At 47.6% G+C, this 20,085-nt stretch overlaps 1 protein-coding gene across 10 annotated transcripts in view; it reads right to left on the reverse strand.

The window, feature by feature from the left end:
• SLC8A3 (solute carrier family 8 member A3) overlaps positions 1-20,085 on the reverse strand; it is a 126,046-nt gene that overhangs the window by 24,774 nt on the left and 81,187 nt on the right. For 5 of the 10 annotated variants that reach the window (XM_005502248.3, XM_065064420.1, XM_065064417.1 and 2 more), the window contains one exon: positions 3,352-3,458. In XM_005502248.3, coding sequence (XP_005502305.1) covers positions 3,352-3,458 — 107 coding nt within the window. Of the gene's footprint in view, positions 1-2,041; positions 2,146-3,351; positions 3,459-20,085 lie in introns of those variants that run through there. The other 5 variants (XM_065064421.1, XM_065064419.1, XM_065064423.1 and 2 more) reach the window with 2 other exon arrangements.

Here is a 20,085-nt window from a genome sequence, read left to right on the forward strand (position 1 = left end):
GCTGCACATCATTTAGTCTGGCTCTGATCTCCGCTCTGTTTGTTGCAAACCAGAGAGTCCCACTGACTCCAGTTGATGCTGATGTAAATGAGACACACACAATATGGCAAAATGGCATCGTAGTTCTAATAATGAGGACATTTTACAACTGAACCACCTAAAGATCTATTTGGACTTTTTTCATTTAAGTGCTTTTATGCAGCCAGATGCAAACCGGCCTACAAGGGAAAAAGTAATGCAGGTGTTCACAAAATCCAGCCCAATCCTTACTCTGTATCCTGAAGCTCACTGGTTTAGAAAAAGATGCAGGGCTCACAGAGAGCAGGCATCTGAGCAGAAACTTCAGTGTGATACTCCAGGCTGCTGACTGCATAAAAAGAAGAGAGACAAACGAAGGTGATTTTTCTCCTGTACCTGCTGAGATGGAGGTGGGAGCCCCGAGGACGGGAAGGGGCATGTGTGGAGAGAAGACAGCCCAGTGTGGCACTCTGCAGTCATAGACTCAAAGGGCTTAATCTCCTTAAACTCCCAAGAAGAAATCTGAGTGTAATATGGCTATAGGGAGCAGGTACCTACACAGAAGCTATAGCATGCTACATGGTTCTTTAATCTGATGGAGAAAAGTCAGAAAATAACTAGTGGCTACAAGCTAAGGCCAGACAATTTCTGCCTAAAAGCCATGCCTATATCTTTATACTGAAGGGCAATTAACTGCTGGGACATACCCCTATGGGATACGGCACACTGGTCACCACTGCTGATCAAGTTGGACTTTGGTGAAACCTGAGGGCCTGTGCTCAGCACACAGTGAAAACTCATGCCCCTCATTGCCTGTGGGCTGCATGAGATGGTCTAAAAGCATTAAACTATGAATTTTCTTTGGGGTGACATTTTACAAAACCATGGATGCTATATGACATTGTCATGCTAATGTGAGCTGTGTGTATCCTGAATGTCCTGCAGAGCCGTGCACGGGAGCTGGGACTGGCCGGGGGCAGCTGCTGTGCTGGTGAGATAAGAGGCATTTCAGGAAGGGAAAGCTGTGCGATGCACAGGAAACTGCCAGGTGCTCCCATCACCTGCAGCAGCATGTGGGAGGAGAAATAAGCCTGTGGGCACAGACATCTGTCTCTACTCCGTATCAGACACCCGGAAGGTGGATTGGAATCCCCTTTTGTAAAGTGCTTCTGTTTAAAGCTTGGCCTTCCTGGATGATCTCACACTCTCTTACATGCAACCTCATCTGGCTGGTGAAGCCAATGGCAAGACTCTCTAGTGACAAAGGGGTCAAACATTTATAGGACAAGGACAAAGATACATCTAGGCAAGACACAACCATTAGTCAGGGTTTACTCCCACTATAATTCTGCTCTGCTGGGAGATCCTGGGTGTCTCTGCTGATGAAGAAGGACTTCAGCAGAGCTATACACCCTGTGTACAACAGCCTGTGATTGCTTGCAACACATTAAGGAAGATTTCAGGTGAAAGAAGCATTTTAAAAATAAAAGCAAAGCAAGATACCTCACACCTTCCCTCTTCTCCTGCGGGCTTTTCACTGTACCTCATAGGGACTTAAGCGCACCCAAGCAATGCCAGTGACAGGCAACAACAGAGGGAAGGACAGAGGGGCGTACGGGAGGAGCCAAAGGGGCAGCCATGCATTATACCCTTCTCTTGCCTTACACATTCCCCATGGTCCTGGCAATGGAGCAGGAGAGAGGAGAATAGCAAAGGTGTGCTCAGAACAAAAAACGGATCAAGACAAGGAAACCCAGTCAAAATAATTCAGCTTCCAAGGCTCAAGCATTGCACAAAAGGAGGATCAGAAGTAATCTGGGCTCTAAGAGGCAGAGATGACACCGAAACAGGGTGAGAGCAAGAATACAGGAGGGCAGAGAATAAAGTTGATCCATCTACAGGAGGAGGAGAAAAGGAAGGAGGGGAAGAAGGAGAAAGAGGGTTATATTTTCTAGAATTGGGGTTTGGAGACTTGATTCTGATTTTTTTTCTATTTTCATTTTTTCCATAAAGGATCTCACACCTGATATTCCTCGTTCCATCCATTTCGGTTCACCAAGGGCAATGAAGAAATTCTCCTGCCTTTCGTACTCCTCCTCATCTACTATCTTAACCCTTACGGTCTTCCTGTAGGGACAACAAGAGAGACAACCATGTACAGCTGGCTGGAGGCGAGGCGGCAGCAGCAGCAGCAGTGGTGGCGGCGGTGGCAGGGAGGGCTCCTGGCACACAGCCCATTCCCGGCGGGACGGTGCATGTCGGGCTGCCTGCTGGACACGGGGCATCCATCACAGCTGCTCCTTGGGGAGCGGGAGGGTGTTAGGGAGAGAGGGGGCTGGCAAGGGGGTGAAGAGGGAGGGACATGGGGTTGGGGGGGAACAGACCTTGCTGATGGTTAGAGGGAGGTGACTTCTGCAGCACATTTTTTTCAGTGTCACATGGTAATGGAAAGGTATTAGCTGCCTGGAAAACACCAGGAACCACCCTGAGGTACCCACTGCATTTTAGTTGGAAGATCAATTCCTTCTGCTACTCTCACAATTAGTAATAACTCTGCAGGGAGTCTGGGCTGGGAGCTTTCGGAGAAGAGAGAAAGATGGGCAATCACAGACACGGTTCCCCAGTGGGGTGAGGTGGGTCTCTGCTGGCAGGCTACAGCGCTATTAGCTGTGAAGGAGACTGATATTTCTAATTTCCATTTTTAAAATGGCACATTTTATTGCTTTTTCTCCTCAATAGCATCTGCTTCTTCCCCCTCACCTGTTCCCTGAGCAAGGACACAGCTTTCCCAGCGAGCAGGCAGTTTTGGTGAGACCTTGTGGCCAACAAAATGGGACTAAAATGCCTCCAAGGCCTGAATGGAAATACCCTGGGTGCTGGAGTGGGGCTTACCCCTTCTTCCTGCTGCCTTGATTCCTGTGTTTATCTAACATGGGGCTGACCAGGACATCCCATAGGACCAGGGCCAGGCAATGATCTCCTGAGATGCTGGATGTTTTTCAGCCAGCCATTTTCCTGCTGATGCTGCAATATTTGCTTGGACCCTCCAGTGGGAGATGGCAGGTGGTCCCTTTCATGCTGCTGCAGAAATACAGACAAGCAGGACTGCTCTCCATCCTACTCTCTCTGACCCCCTCACCATTTTACCTCTCCCTGGCACCAGCATCACTCCCCCCACGGATACCATGTGACACGGTGTGTGCGCACAGCAGCATTTAGGGCAGAGCAGGTGGAGATAGAGAGACAGAGGAAGAAGAGGAGAAGAGGAGGAAGGAGATGGAAGAGAAGAGGAAACAAGAACGTTAATGTTAGTCTGGAGGGCCAGTACTACACCTTTCTGTAAACTCATATCCACCATCCGGGGGCTCATCAGCTCAATGAAGAAATTCTTGTTTTTTTCATACTCCTCATCATCAATTACCTTGATGTGAACTGTTTTGCTGTGGATGGAAAAACAGTAAGTGTCATAAAGTGGAGAAGGGAACAGAGAAGCAACAGTGGAGGAAAATAAAGAGTTGAATGGGGACGTTAGAGAGTCAAAGTTTTCTCACCCACTGAAAAAGCTCAACATGGCCCTTGAGAAAGGCTAAAACCCCACTCCTGCAAGTGACACTGCCCAATTTTCTGTTTAGCCCAAAGGCATGATGGCAGGCCACACTGTGAACGTCCAAGTTAGACAGAAATAGCTCTGATCCCCTGGCAAACCAGTGAGGGGCTCAGGAGCTGCCAGCATGGCAGCTCAGGGCTCACCGTGCGGGCAAGGAGGTCTCCTGGCCAGCAGAGAAGTAGACATCCCTCACACTGCTACCCACTGCACACACACACACACATGTGCAAAAGCAGATGCACAAGCGCACACACATCCTGCAGGCACCCTGCTGCTGCATCCCTGCTGCTGCACCCCTGTTGACAACACGCACCTGTCAGGCAGGCACCCACCGGCCACACAGGCCATGGGGAGACTCTGCAGTGCTGATATATTTCATGTCAGAGGGAACTCTAGATGATGCGGGTTTATCAGCTTCCAGGGAGCCGATCCTACATCCTACATCTCTCCTTAGGCAAATTTATTAAGGGTTCTTGGAGCATTTTGCAGGAGAAGAATTGCTGAGCTCACCGTGCCATGTTTTTTTTCACAGCAAATACCCACCTTATGCAGAGGTCACCATCCCTCAGCTTTTACACGCAACAGAGCAAGGGAAATGAACTGAAGGCAATACCAGCCTGCCGCCTCCTTCCAGCCAGAGCTGCACTGTCAGGGGCTGAAAAGGACCCCTGTGCCCCACCCACCACCCCCCCCCACTTTTCTGGTGGCTGCAAGGCTTCATGCAGTCCCATCCCTCACTCGTGACAGAAGGGATTGGTGCTTTTATTCCAGGCTGATCTCACACTCTCCTACATGCAACATTGTCTGTGTGTGCACTGACAGGCACATACAATTACATACTTGTATAAATGCAACCACTGTAAAGCAGTATGTGCCTGCCATCATCTCAGGGCTCCTGGACTTCCAGCTGGGCCCAAACCCAACCTGGAACTGCATTTTTTAAACAAAAAGTCACTTCCACTTAAAAACAACTGTCCCCGAGAGCCACCAGGCCAGTGCCCCTCCTGCCGGTGAATGCCCCCCCTTCCCACAGCTCCGTACCCACACATGGCCCTGCAGCTATGACCTGCCCTCACTTCCTGCCCATCCTCAATGTTCAGATCAGTCCCTGGTGCATTTTGTACACAACTGGTCTTGGCTGGGGATGGAAAGGAAGAGAAGAGCAGGACTGACAATCATGGAGTCTGGAAAAATGGCCTCGAGCTTCAGATCCTATGTGCCTCAGCCAGTAGCCCTTGGCATTAAATATACCCAGTATCTTTGACCACACAGCACTTCAGAGAATGAGAAGTCCGTCCCTGCATCCTGGGGGTGCTATGATCCCCATCCTGCAGATGTTGCTACTGTGAGCAGCCCCCTGAAAATCACCATTTAACAATGGAGAATAGGAGGGTTGATAAATTGTCACCGCTGCAGCTTGCATTCCTACTGATACCACCAATGACCACAAAATTATCCAGCCCTCCTCCAGTTTGACTCCAGTCACAACTGCTCCTGTACTCTGATTACAGAAATCCTATTCCCTGTGCTGGCTCTTGGTTTTGGTCTGGTCCCAAACCCTGTCTTTCAAATGATGGCATATGGGATAGGGAGAAGAGTTTGGACAACCATCAGTGCAGGAATACGCAAGGCAAATCACCTCTAATTCTTGTTTCTAAGATAAATCAGCTTTATTTTTGACAGTACCCATATCCTGCACTAATGCCAGCAAGCCTCCTTTGCCTTCTCCAGACCCTTTCAATCCACTAATCCAGCCTGAAGGACATAGGATTTTAAATGATATGTCTCTGGTGTAAATGTTGGTGCTTGACTAAGACTTCATCACAATGATTTTGTTGCATTTTTTTTTTGGAGACGTTGACTGAATTTGGCTTTAAAACAAGATGTTGTCTGGGCCCCTGGTACTTTGCAAAGCTTGTTCAATTTGCTGAGTTAAACCTAAAGCTGACTCATAGCTCTGAACTTTACTTGCTCATATACTACAAAACACAAGGTGGGATTTTCAAAAGCAGCCAGTACTTCCTGAATGTGGGTTGCTTTTTAAAATCCTATTCATAATAACTATTGCTTATGCTTTTTCCATTCTGGGAGCTTCAAATTACTCAGTATTGCCTGTCTGCAAAAATTTGCAAAAAGCCCACAGACCTTGTTTCCCAGGGGCCAGCTTAGGTATCACAACAAAGCTATTCTAAGCCTTTATGCAATAAATATTATGCATGCACACCATTTGAGTTTGCTTTCATACAGCAAACTTTCTTTCTTTCCTTCTTCTTTCTTTCTTTCTTTTTCTTTCTTTCTTTCTCTTTCTTTCTTTCTTTCTCTTTCTTTCTTTCTCTCTTTCTTTCTCTCTTTCTCCCTTTCTCTCTTTCTTCTCCTTCTTCTCTTTCTTCTCTTTCTTCTCTCTTTCTCTCTTTCTTGTTCTTTCTTTCCCGTTCTTTCTTTTTTTCTTTTTTTTTTTTTTTACGAGGTGACTCTCCCATCTCCATGAGTGGTGTGTGCAGCTCATTTAATGAGGGCACATGCCCAGCAGATGATCTCCCCAGCCATGTGCTGTGTGTATGGAAAGCCTGATTTCACATGAGCCCCTCATCTGTGCAATGAATACTCAGAGCTGTGTACTCAAGGAATAATGACTCACTGCGTGCACGTTTTGCTAAATACAGAGAGCTCTATACAGCCTACTAAGTAGTGCCACAGCAGTGAGATTTCCTTGGAGTACTGCCTCTTTAATATAAAAAAAAAAAAAAAAAAAGGTAAAGAAAGAGGAAGAAGATGTGGTGGGGATCCATAGGGAGGATGCACAATAAAATGCTGGCTTTGCAAAGCAACTCACCTTGGGACAGGAAAGTGAGAGAGCAAACCCTCTGGACTCCTAGATCAGTTCAGCTCTGCTGCAAACTGAACCATTATCACACAGTAAAGCCTCAGGTGGCTTTTCAAAAAAGGGTGTCTGAACTTGGTGACCAATTCCTGGTTTCCTTTTTCACTATGAGCCATAGGAAAAAAAAAGACCTTTTACCTGGCTCTGAAACAACAGGTGAGAGGCAGAACTTCCATAGACCAAAGCTGCAGGTGCCTTGTACAGACACGGGCAGCACACTGCACCCCTCACCTAACCTGACTCAATCTCAAAAAAGGAGGAGGTGCCCGACCTCTCCAGCTTTGCAGCGAGGCGGTGAGTGCTCAGCAGGCCCCCCATGAATGCTTTGGGGACCCAGCACAGGAGCCCAGAGGTGAGGACTGTGTGGAGTGGGGACCACAGCACCACCCACAGTCAGGCGGAGTGGGATGGGGGGCTCCAGCCAAACCGCAGCTGCTGCCCACTCCTGCTCCAGATCCAGGGTGTTGCCAGCCTTCCCTGTGCAAGGAGGAAAGGAGCATTGCAGAAGTTTGCAGGACTGTGCAGCAACACTGGGAGGTGGGCGAGGGCTCACAGACCCAGTGCCAGATAACGAGGAGTGGTTAACCTTTCACTGGGATTTTGCGGCAGAGGCAGGAGCAGCATCTCTGCTCCTGGGTCGCTCTGCAGCCTGCGATGATCGGGGCACAGGACTGGGCTTGCTCCATTGCAGGGAAATGCCCTTCTCTCAGCTAGATGGCTGCTCCAGTGACTGTCACCACGGAAAGGTCAGTGCTGACAGAGAACGGTGTCAGTGGCCTGTCAAGCCACCTCTCCCAGCCCACAGAGGCTGGTGGGGCTGCCCTTTCCCAGGCTCTGCAGCATCCCTACCCACTGCGAGCAACTCGCTACTCTCCAGGGCTATGAAAGCAACCATATCTACAGCTGTGTCCTGAGCTGTCATAAATCATCTAGAGGCCAAAACACAGATTGCTCCTGTGCAATCTCATCTCTCACCTGCAGCCACACTGAGAGCTACCTCCTGGGAAGGCATGGAGAGCAGAGGAGATGGATGGGGAGAAGGGCTGGAGCGTAACACCGCCCCGGGAAGACATCACGTTAATGCGAGAGATGTGACAGGAGGACACTGAGAGGCAGAGAGCGTGCGGGAGCAGGAGGATCAGGAACATTTTGCTGCAAGAACATCCTGACAGCTTCTCGAAATTAATGGAGGCAGAGGCAGGCACAAGCGGGGCTGGAGGTGCAGCAGCCCTGACAGGCACATTCACCGTGATGGGAAGTGAGGCATCTGAAGCCCACCTTGCTCAGCTGAGCAGCTTTCATTACCCAGCCTCTGATCACTCTGCATGGGGCAAGAAGGACATTTTCAGCCTTCCCCTTTCTCTCTGACAGCTTCCTCATGGCCAAGACATATCTTAGACAGCCCCAAAACAGAGAACAACAGAGGCCACCCAAAAGCCTCTCCTGGCAATCAACTGCCTTCATTAAACACCACTGGGAGCTAGCAGCAAAGAACCACTCTGAAAGCCCTAAAACCGTGCTGCCAGCATCAAGCCATGGCATAGTCCAATCTCAACCCATGCACGGGTGCATTGGTAGGAAGAGCTCTTTAATCCAGGCCTCTGTGCTGTCTTCAGCAGACTGAGTGATGCTTTCAGTTTGGGCTGTGATACAGCAGGACAAGCTGAGAGCTGTGGCATACCTGGGGATCACCTGGCCATACAGAAGTCTGCATAGCTGCTCACTATCCACCTTTTCCCTTGAGTTATTGCAAGCTGCCACCAATGGCCCTCAGATGATGGCAGTCTAGGCTCTCCTTTTAATATGTGCTTAAAAACAACCATTGGTTTTAAAAGTTAGGAATGGGAAGGCTCCTCTGGGGAGCAACATTAAGTATGAGATTTCCCTGAGTAAGCAACAGAAGATGAAATGAATAGACATTGATCTCCTAAAGGACTTTGTACACATGATGTTGCTAAATTCCCCGTCTGTGAAGTAGAGAGGATAATCTATAAAATCATTTTATTTGACAACATGTCCGCTTCCAACACGTAAGGCAACAACTGGATGGTTATTTGATTAATGTGCTAGAAAATATTGAGTATTTCTCTGTGTGGAGACTCTCATTTGCAGGAATTATTGCTGAGGAGGTTAAGAGGATGTGTCTGCGTGACTTTGGAATGTGAAATAAGGCTCAGCTCTAAAACCAGTGTAAGTCAGGAAATGTCACATAGTGTATACCATTGAAACAAGCAGGGCTGTACAAGAGCAGGATTTATAGTCCCCAGTGGGAACCTGTTAGCCAGGATGGAAAGCAGTCAGGACAGCAATGTAAACATCTCTGGGACAGTGAGAAGTACCAGGAGGTCTTTAGTAACTCATTAACATGAATCATTAGTGCATTCCTCTTGGGTCAATCCGCAGCGTTCTTGAAACATCTTGATACACCTAAATCCTCATGTGACTTGCTGTGGGTGCAAGTCAATGCAGCAAGAAGGTCAAAGTGTGTGGTGCCAATCTGACTCTTCCCCAGAGCTCTGCACAACTGCTGACACTGGTCCAGGTTTTCTACATGAAACTACAGATAGGACCTGTTTTTTCTGCCAGAAGATCTTGTTGAGAAGGTCTACTGCAGAAATGATGACTACGTAAAATGTCAAAATGTGAGGCAAACCAGAGGGGATTAAATAAGGCTATGCATAGCAGGTATCTGTCTTTCCCTGGCTCACTGAGAAGCAGATATTTAACAGACCAAGGTGACGACACTGCCAGACAAAGTGAAGAAGCCAGTAAGATAAGTCCTGATGTCATGCACGTCCTCCCATAGAGTTGCACATCAAGTAACCCAAGGTGGGACAAGCTGAGTGACTTTAAAGCAAAGGATTATGCTGTCACATAGCACATACAAGGATGAGAGGTGTCTGAGGGGGAGAATCATTAGATCCCAAAGCAGATTTAATAAAGTCACAAAGGAGATGAGAAGAGGTCTTAATTTCAACAAGAAATCATGGTAATTTAGGGACTTAGCCAACATATGACAAAGATAGGCAGGATGCACATCGGGCTTAAGCTCATGTGCCCATGAAACAAGAGTTTTGGCTTCCACAGGGATTACAGAAGGGGGAACAGGTTTTGAAGCATCTAGCTCCAGTCACCAGTGATGGTCACTGTTCTAGCAGCCACGTCAGAACTGAAGGTGCCTCTAAGGTCAGAGTTGGTACCAATTACCTAAGCAGATGTCAACAGGACAGACAAACTGTCAGAATAGGGTTTCAAACAGATCATTGATATTCAAGTTGCTGATGTATGAGTTACAGAAGAACCGGTGTTAGCATAGAAACTGGAGATTAGCCATTGTGGGCCAGTCTCCAGGAACTGGCTGTGTCATTCATGAGGACCTTGGAAGAGCAGCTATGCCACAGCTGTCCCATTTTGTGCAGCAAGCACATGGAGAACAGCCTGGACCACCTCACTACCAGACCAGTTGGCTATAAAGCATCATAGACAGAAGCACCCCCAGAAACTGGATTTTTTTCTCTTTCATCTTCAAGTTGGCCTATGGGCTAACCAGATGACAACTACTTATCATTTTATGATTAAAACAGGGTTCTCTGCAGTGCTAGTCACTATATGACCTATGTAGTTCTCCAGGCAAGCCTGAGGTCACCCAAGCAAGTCACTTGATACTTCTGTGCTTCAGCTTCTATATCCATGCATTGGCTGTGATCTTTATTTCTCACAGGGATTTGATAGGGGATAGTCCCTACTTGCTTTGGACTCCCAGTGTGGAAGATGTTACAGTGATGCAGCCATAAAGAGGATGAGGGAAGAGAGCAGAGAGAAGCATAACTTATTCACAGGAATATCAACCTATTCTGCTTCATCTGATTCGATTCCCTTATGAAGGGAGCTGGGCATGTCCCTAGGACACCTCCTCTTCCTTGCTGAAGTTCCTTTAAGCCATTCAGGAACAAAAAGACCTCAGAAACAGGGCTGGAAGCAACTGCTAGCACTCAGCTATCACCCTGACTCTGGGCAGGGCCAGTCCCGCCAAGCCATTCCTGACAGGCAGATGGTGGCTCAACTGGGTTTTGAAAGCTTCATGAGATGGTTTTCTGGACAACCTTTCCCCATTTTTCACCTCCTCACCCTTAGAAAGTCCTTCCCAACATCTACCCTGACTGACAAGGTACAATTTGTTTGGGAGGAGAGGAGGAAGAAGCCTTTGGTGCTGTCTTCCGGCACACAAAGCAAGGAGGGCTCCCCATGCCCCTGCTGCCCCATCCCACACAGGCAGCGATCAGGTCCTGTCCGGGAGACCTAGAGTTCTTCTGCACGCCCCTACCACTGCCATGCGTGCAGCACATGAGGCACCTCTGCTCTATTCCTGCGAGGGCCAGGAACATTCATCTCTCCCCTAGAGCAGGTTGCAGGGAAGGGGGAAAGAACTGCTGAGGAAGACGCTATGTAAGAAGTGGCTGTACCCTGAGGCAAAGACCAGAAGCCCAGTCCAAAACCCTGCCTGCCCCTCCATGCCCATCTCCCCTGGACTGCGTGGACGCCGCTTGGGACTGTCAGGAGCTCAGAGGCTCTGCCTGGCTAGCTGTTGGCCGTGAAGCTTGGTCACGTCTCACCAGGTCTTTGTAAGGGATAGAGGAGAAAATATTGACACATATAGGCATTTTCCCTTTGTCTATTCCCCATGTAATTTTGGCTAATTTGTAAACTGGCTCATGTTTCAATTAGAACTATTGCAAATACCTCAGTGGCTGACACATGATAATTAGAGGGACATAGCCAAGACTAAAGTCTTATTTTTAAAAGACTTGTATTAGAAAACTTCAAAGTGTTACCAGTGAAGCATCTATAGGGATAGCTGGTAAAAAACCAACCAAACAAACAAAAAAAAAAGCAAAAAAAAAAAAAACAACCAACCAACCAAACAAACAAACAAAAAAACCCAACAAAAAACCACACACACAAAAAAGAAAAAACTGTTATCCTTCCTCCATCCTGGATGGCAAAAAACTAAAGAGGTTACTTTGTGCATGTGGTCAGTCTCGCTTTTCAATTTGTATTTGTTTCCTGCCACAGCAGCACGGCCCTCACTTTCCACTGCCATACCACCCTGCAAAGAGACCTGAAATACTGTCAACTTCACACGGCAGCATTTCACAACAACTTTGTACTGGTGCAAACTATGATACCCACAACAACAAATCATAGCTGCTAAGTTGCAGGCAGGTGAGCCCATTAAGCACCGTGATGCCTTGCAAAAAATTCCTTAAGTACGTGGTATGTTATTCAGGGCAAGTCAAGAGATGGCAAATGTCTGACACTCAACTTGGAAGCCCTGCAGAGCTGGAAAAGCCACAGTAAAGAAGCACAAAAAATGCTTAGGGAGCTTCCTTAATGCAGTCACACCTGCCAGACAAGCAGATTTCCAAAGCACTCTGTATTTCACTTTGTTCAAACATGATAAAATGCTCTAAACCAGAGTTCTTCAAAGAAAGATGCCACAATTTGGTTTTAAGAATTTCTGCAAAGAACATGGTTTGTTAAACCCGCTTTCCCTCAGCTAAGTCCATGCTGCTCATCAGATGAGTTGAGATATTTAAATTGTACAAGCATAATAGCCCAGCTCCGCAGTTTTTTCTTTATTCAGTTTAATAAAGCTATTTTTTTTTACTATTAAACATTTTCAGGTACAGAAATAATCTTTGTTGAAGTTCCTCTTAAAAAAAAAAAAAAAAAAAAAAGAAGAAATCTAGGCTGATCTGTGCATCACCTTCCAGACTGTTGGCTCTAGATACTGAACTAGTATGTGCAGACACAAGCGGGCCCTTGCCTGGCCTTCTGCAGGTCAGCTTTTTCTTGCTGACCCTTCAAGACTTGATGCTTCAGGGCCAGGAGAGAGCAGACAAAGTCCTGACAGCCTGTGGAACTATTTGTTGAGGTCTGTACAATAAACACTCATCTTGTGAAAGTCGTAATTCAGCTTGGCAGCCCACGAAACCAGCCAGTTCTGGTGGGTATCAGACTGGTGTAGGTGCAAAGCAGTGCCAAAGCCCTGGGTATGAACATTTCTCTTCTCCCTACCTTGGGCAGGTTCCCAGGAGAGCAGCTTTGCTGAGAAGATACTGCACCCTTTTCCTCTCACAAAGGAATAGTAAAAGGAACAAAACCTCAGCCACAATGCCATCGTGGTCACACAGTACAAAATTTAAGAAAAAATAGAGGGGGGAGAAAGAAGGAAAGAAGATCATTTATTCCTTACTAAAGGTCTTTGAATTTTCCTGCTTCCAACTTAGTCTAACGCACCGCTATGAAAGCCTGTGATGTCAAAACACGTCATGGATGTCAATGGCCAAATTAACGACAGCTCCAAAACCTGACAGGGAGCAGGAGTGGGAGTGCTCTGGACAGAAGAGGGTAGGTTGGACTACCTTAAAGCCTCTTGAGATGTCCTGAGCAAACATGAAACTGGCATTCAGCTGGAAGTCACCCCTGTCCACCACAGTGCTCCCAAATCCCACCTGCAAGACTGTCTTCACTGGCTGGTATTAGCAGCCCAGTGCTTCAAGCCATCGCTCCTGGTTTTAGAGTTTTTGCTGAAGGCATGGAGATTTGGAAGCTATATTTAGATGTCTTCTCTATTCTTCAGCAATAAGGTTGCCATGGAGATGCTGCTAAGAATGAGAAGGTGGGGACAGAGCGGGAGAGGAAGTTGAGGAATAAGAAGTGCCAGATTCAAAACAACCCCTCACTAGCCCAGGAAGGCTTTAAATTCCTTGTAGGGCAAATATTGCCAAAGGTTGTTGGCTGAAATGAGACCCCAGCACTGCCCAATGGCATGGCCCTGGCATACATCCCTCAGTGCTTTGTCACGGCAGGTTTGAACAGACTCAAGCTGATGGCCTTCGGGCACTGATCCTCTGGAAGATACCCCCATAGACTTGAGCTTGCTGCTCCGGGGCGTGCACTGAGTACTGATCCTTTCCTCAGCTCATCACTCCTGTGAGTGCTGATAACCACCTGCACCCTCAGGTCATCCAACCCCAGACATCCTGAGGACAACCACGTGTGTCCTTCCCTCTGGGCACAGCTCTGGAGGACTGCATGCCACCCACTGGGGGCTGTAGCTCAGCTGAGCTCTATGCAACTTCTTTGATCTCTCCTCAAAATTAAGTTCTCTGAACTCCCAATGGATTTGCAACATCCGATATGGGTTGCCCCCAACCAAACCTGCACTGCCACATTGCATCCCAGCAGAGACACACTAGCCGCTGCTGCCTAAGTGCCAAAACCAGCCCTCCGGGAGCTCTGCTCAAGCCCTACTGCTGCTGTGCTGCTTCAAAAACTCATATCAACCCTCTGCCCAGCTGGATCCTGGCATAGCTGGGGTGGCTGTGTGGGGGCCACACAGGGGACCACAGCTGGGGACAGAGATGCTCAAGGCTCCCCAGGAGGGTGGGCAGGGACACGCTGGCACATTGGGGACAAGCCACCCAGCACAGGAGGGGAGGCTGATGGCCATGGAGACCTCAGCTTGCTGATCCTACCACCACAGGAGCCAGGCTGTGGTGGGAGTGAAGGTGGTCACTGCCAGCAGGAATTAGAGACCCTCAGTCTCCCCTGTGACACATCCATATTCCTTGGGCTGGCATCCGCTGCAGGCACAGCCCAGATGTGCACGTGCCAGCGGAGATTTGTGCCTACTGTCCACAGCACTGCTCTTTCCAGAGCAGGCAACATAGGTGGAGACCAAGGGCTCCTCTTAACGTGGCTGCTCCCAAGACTTGCTGTCCTACACTTAATGCACTCACAATGAAATTGGGCATTCCAAGAAAAGTCGGAATAGTCCCTCCACTTCCCAGCATGGGACCCGGCATATCTCAACCACCCACAGCTGCCTAGACTTCCTTCCTGGCTCATGCCCCTAAGAGCATCCCCAGACTTCAATGTTCAAAGCACATAAAAAGCAGCAGGGAGTGAAGCAAACTTTCTCATTGCAAACCTCTCCAAACATCAGCCTCAGGAGTGCCCCTTTCCCCTCCTTGTCCTGCTCTTTCCCCACCCAGGCGCAGACAGCGCGTTCAGCTCAGCACGGCAGTGTTCAGTCCGGCCATCACAGTTGTGCTGCATTCAGCCAAGCAGCAAGGCAGCAATCTGTAGGAAACTAATGAGCTGCAAACAACGCACTGCAGCTGCCAGCCTGAAACGAGCCCGCTCTGCATGCCACAAATACGATTATTATATATGAACAAAAGGACCTGGAGCCAGCATTGGGGTGCTTTGGCTCTGGTCACAGCCTTCTTGTGACCAAGATAAGGGACAGCACACTGACTTGCCACAGCAACATGGAAGTTGCATATCCAACCATTCACACAGAGCCAAGATGTTGCAACTTTATCCAATGCCTGATGCATTTGACCATGTTCACTGTTTCTTCTCTTCCATAGCACTGAAAATAGGGTTGAGGATACCCACTTACATAATTTCATTTATTTGGGATGGTTTTCCTTATATTTCTTACCTATTAAAACAATCTGGAAAAAAACAAACAGGACTACTCATCAACTTCCATGAGCGAAGGCCTCAGGAGCTGCAGGCTCCCAGGAGGAGGTCCGCCCTGCTGGGTTTGTGCTTCCAGAATCCAGAACTTCAGACCACAAAAAAGCCACCTCCTTGTTCATAAACTGAACAAAAATAATGTCATCAGTCAGCTTTGCAGCTAAGAATAGTGTTTCAGGAGCATTAAATGTAGGAGCAGGGCAATCTTTGAGCCTTGGTTGATTTTGTGGATGACCCCACTTCAACTCATGGGGGCTGCCAGAACATCCCTGCCTCCCCACAGCCAGTGCCCTCGCAGGACAGCCCAGCTCAGCCAGAGAAGGCAACAAGTGCTGCGTGCTGGCATGGCCACATCAAACAGACCCAACACGCCACGGCCTGCACAGCCCTCACCCACCCAAGCAGGTTTCCTTTAATCAAAATCATCCTCTATCATCTCACTGCTTTAAATTGCCCCTTAACAGTCCCATCTCAGCCTTCACATGTGGATCCAGCTTTGTGGGAAGTGTATTTGGAAAAGGCTGCTGACCAGTCCACATCAGAGATGGCTTAAACTCCCCCACGGGTCCCTGGCTGACAGGCAGGAGTCTCCTACTGCACTCCCTGCCTCGTGGCAGGAGTTAGCTCCAATGCCCTTTGCCTGTCCTAAGACCTGGCCCTACCCTTATCCCAATATGCTCCTAAAATCTTGTTCCCCTTCTTGCTGTATAAGCCCTCTTATTGCAACTTCCTCAACACCTTGAATGCTCTGTCTTCTCCCTTCCAATTTTTGGTGGCACCACTGAACAACTGCTTGACTTGACTTGACAAATCTCAGGCATGCTCCTGATGCACTTTGGCATAAAAATCCTAGGAATTTCTCACTGAAGTTTGTATTTGCACGTTGGTCTCACAGGCTTCTCTCCACCTGGTTAGAACCATAACCTGATAACAAAAAATAACAGCTGTCCCAGCCCTGGTCTTCCACCCAGCTTGGTGGTGGGTGCAGCACCCTTCACTCCAGCATCAACAAACATGTCCTGGGTGTTTAGTAACATGACACAACTGCCCTTAGCAGAAGCTCTGAAGGCTAAAACCTCATGCAGACCTTCACAATGAATCTGTTGTGTTTTCAGAAGAAGGACTGTTGTCTGATGAGCTCCCTCTTTGCCCTTTTAGCCCTTTCACCTTAAAAATGTAACTCCCTGACCCATCTAGAGTCTTTCCCATTACAGGACCTAGAACAATTTTAAAGATTTGCAATCCCAAGATAAACAGCTTCTGAAGAAAAAGGAAAAGGTGTGCTTGAATTTTTGGAGCTGATTTTGATTTTTTCTGAAAGGAGGTCCCATCCCAGCTCTCTGCCCAGCCAGAACATAACTGGGTTGTAATTCCATTGGTGCCTGAGCATCACTCTCTACCCACTCCCTGCTCCATCCTCCACTTTCTTCCAGCTCACTTCACATGTGCCCTGCAGTGAGTGTCAGCACTCTTGCAAGGAAACTGCTATACTCCAGGGAGACTGTCAGGAGTGGAAGCCTTCTGCTCTGTCTGTCTGTTTACCAGGTGTCTGTCTGTGTTTATCAGTGGCTTATTCGATTTTTCAGATGCTGTCCCTAGCTCTGCTCCCTGCCCTCACTCTCCCTCCACCTCCACTTCCACTTCCCTAGCCACCCCAGAAAGGTACTAGAGTAAAATGTATGTTGAGAAATAAACTCTCTCTAAATGCTAAAAGCCCCTCGAACTGATGCTGATCACCCACAATCTGAATCTGAACATCCACCTCATTGGTCTGAGGTTATCTCCTGGTTTCATGCCCGTGGGTAGGCTGCACTTATCTTTGCTCTCCAGAAGCAAAGAGAAGGATATCACAGACTTGCTCAGCTTCATAGGCAGCAATCAGCTGGAGTGGTTTGGAATGAAATACACAAGCGAGACCACCCCTTGCCTGCCCAGGTCGCTCCCTGCTGCCAGGAACACCCCTCGCAGCTGGGGCTGCTGATGGAGCAGTGCAGAGCTGGCTCCCTGCCCCACCACAGCAGCCTATTTCTGTTCCCTGACCCATTTTCAGCAGCATTGCTGGTGCAGAGAGGCTGCAAAAGCACAGAAAGAACTTCCCTGAGGCTGCCAGGTCCCTGCCCCACATGTGCCCTCCAGGGTGGGTGGGTGCCACCAAGCAGGGAGCTCACCCCAGCTTGCGTCTTTGAATCCCGAGTCAGGGACTGAGAAAGAGCCAGAAGACGGCATTTAGGGCTTTCTGAAGTAGTCTAGCAGCCCACTTCAACTCAAGATGTGCAAGACTCAAAATCATGACACTGGGCTAGGAGAAACAAGGCTGCCTGGGCAAAACACCACTTATCTCATAGCAAGATGGAAGGTGAGTTGCACATCCTACAATGGCAGAGGAGAACCTGTGAACCACAAACACTGACTTTTTCATGTTCCTAATGTTGAGAAGGGTCTGCAGAGCCAGCCTTGAAGCTGGAAATAACTCCCCATTTGGAAGACTCAGACAGGGACCACAGCAGAGATAGCCTACAGCTGCCAAAACTGACTTTGTCAGGCACACTTGCCTGCAGAGAACCAGGTCATATCCCATTTCCAGCAAATTAGAAATAATCCTGGGTTGGTTTCGTGTTTTGTTGGGCTTTGTTTGGTTGTTTTTGTTGTTTGTTTGGTTTTTTTGTTTGTGTTGTTTTTTTTTTTTTTTTTGGGGGGGGAGGGAAGGGTGTTTGTTTGTTATTTGTTTGGTTGTTTTGGGTTTTGGGGATTTTTGTTTGTTTTTCAGTGTTTTGGCGGTTTTTGTTTGTTTAATATTTATTTACCAGTTGGTGCCTCCTGCAGAGAGAGACATTTGGAGATCTGTGGCTGTGGAAAAAGGAGAAAAAAAAGAGCTTCTAACGATATTGCCATCTCTTTAAAAAGCAATGATAGTAACAGCCCCTGCTAACCCTTGGAGCTTCACAGATGACTCTGCTCTGATGGAGTGTGACTGTACAGGATGGCAGCATTAGGCTCTATTTTAATTTTAGCCCAAATGCTCCAGATCAAATTTTCACAGTCTCCAAAGAAAGAGACGGCTTTTATTAAAGACAAGAGTTATTAGTTTACAGTCAAGCTGGACTCTTTCCTTCTCATGCCTCAGCACAAACACTAACAGTTTTACAGGCTAAATGAGGCTCTCCTGGCCATCTGTGAGACACACTGAAGACTGAAAGATTGCCTAGGTGTAATTCAGGATAAAATCTGTTTTTCTGAGCATTTGGCACTGCTACAATTCAGTGCTGAGAGAGAGAGAGAGGGCCCAGCCCCATGTTTTGAGCTGAGAAATCCCAAAAGTGCTGAGACACTCCTCTTTTTTTGTCTTCCACTGCCAGCAAATCTGACTTGAAATGACCAAGGGCGAACATGTAGGGTGGTTTTTTGTTTTGTTTTGATTTTTTGTTGGTTTGGTTGGGTTTTTTTACAGTAAGTATGGTGCAGTGTAAGTATGCAGTGCCTCATGCTCCTCAAACAGGGAGATGGGCTCAAAATCAGTCCTTCCAAAATTGATTTTTTGCAAGATTGCACTCAAGATTGGATTCACCCTGAGCATCTATGACACCATCTAGTTCCATTTCCATCTTTTTGAGGGCTATGTGCTTATATGTGGCATCATTTTCCCAAAAAATATTCATGACTAGGAGTGCAGTGCTGCCCTGAGCTCTGATGAGTTTCTTCCTACCCCTCAGGTGTTAAGGTTTTGCTCAAGTCAAAAGAGATTTGTTATCTTTAGTCTAATCTAAGGCGACCCCTGTTTTCTGCAGCTCCTGGTGCTCTGCAGAACTACACCACCATCCAAAAGCTTACTTGGCCATAAAACCAGCTTCATCTGCTGCCCAGCCTGAGAGATCTTTCCCAAGCGGGACATGTCTTTTGGACAGCGACGGTTCCCAGGAGGCCTCCATCAAGACAACATATAAGGCACGTCCCCATCCCATCCCACTCCCCTTATGCAACCACCGCCGGCTAAAAATACAGCCGCAGCCCCTGCAGCCCAAGCCCAGTGAGATGCAGATTTAATGAGGCTTCCATGGCAACGGGCTTCACTTTGGCAAGAATCAGGGATGCAGGGGACAGGGATGCTTGAGGGGAGAGGTGCTCCTTGGCCAGAGGAGAGCTGCACAGTTAAAAGCTTACAGTAGTGAGGTTTGAGGTTTTTTCCTCATCGGCGTTAAGAAAATTGCCAAGCATTTGGTTCAGTTAGCTGCAGCCAAAGAGGCAAGCTTTGTAATATTTTTAACAGACAAACCTGGACCTATTTCTGTCATGAGGGTAAATATTTACTAGTCAGCCTTAATTAAACTAAATCACCCACAGGCAGAAATGTTAAAATAGGGATAAATCAAGGAGCCTGTTTCAGTCTACCAATACTATGAAGATCTTTCTCAGTAAAAAGGGGCTCCTGCTAGAGCTCACAAAATACAGTGGTAGAACTGGCTGATATGGAGCCAGGAGACCTGAGGACAACTAAGGTCATGGAGGAATTGGCCTTGGTTGATGTTTCATGGATGGTGTCCTCTGTGCCAGTGCAGAGGGGAAAAGAAAAACAGAAACAGGAACACCCCCCCTCCCATCCCCAGCTGATGATGTGGAAAGTACCTCAGAAAAGCTAGACTCTTACTAGTTGGTTAAATTTGCTATTCAGAGGGTCACAACTATGGTTGAAAATGCTCATAGAGTCACAGATCGAAGCTCCTGTTTTCATTATAAATGTACAGTATTTTTCCAAAATGCAGATTTTTTTCAGGAATTTCTTCTTATTTCATTTACAGGGTAATATACCACCTTATACTGGGACACCACTTCCTATCAAAGGATCAAAAAGAATAGAAGCAATTCAAAAAATACAGGTAAACATCAACATCTTCATTTCACTGATGAGCAACTGAGGCATGGAAAAAATTAATGGGAAAAGGGAATACTTGGCCTTCCCCCAAACCCAAATATTTGGCACTGGGAACATAAAAGTCAAGGCTCTCAGAATTGCAGCTTGTTATTGCAAATT

Source organism: Columba livia, chromosome 5 (genome assembly GCF_036013475.1).
Source record: "Columba livia isolate bColLiv1 breed racing homer chromosome 5, bColLiv1.pat.W.v2, whole genome shotgun sequence".
Taxonomy (NCBI): Eukaryota; Metazoa; Chordata; class Aves; order Columbiformes; family Columbidae; genus Columba; species Columba livia.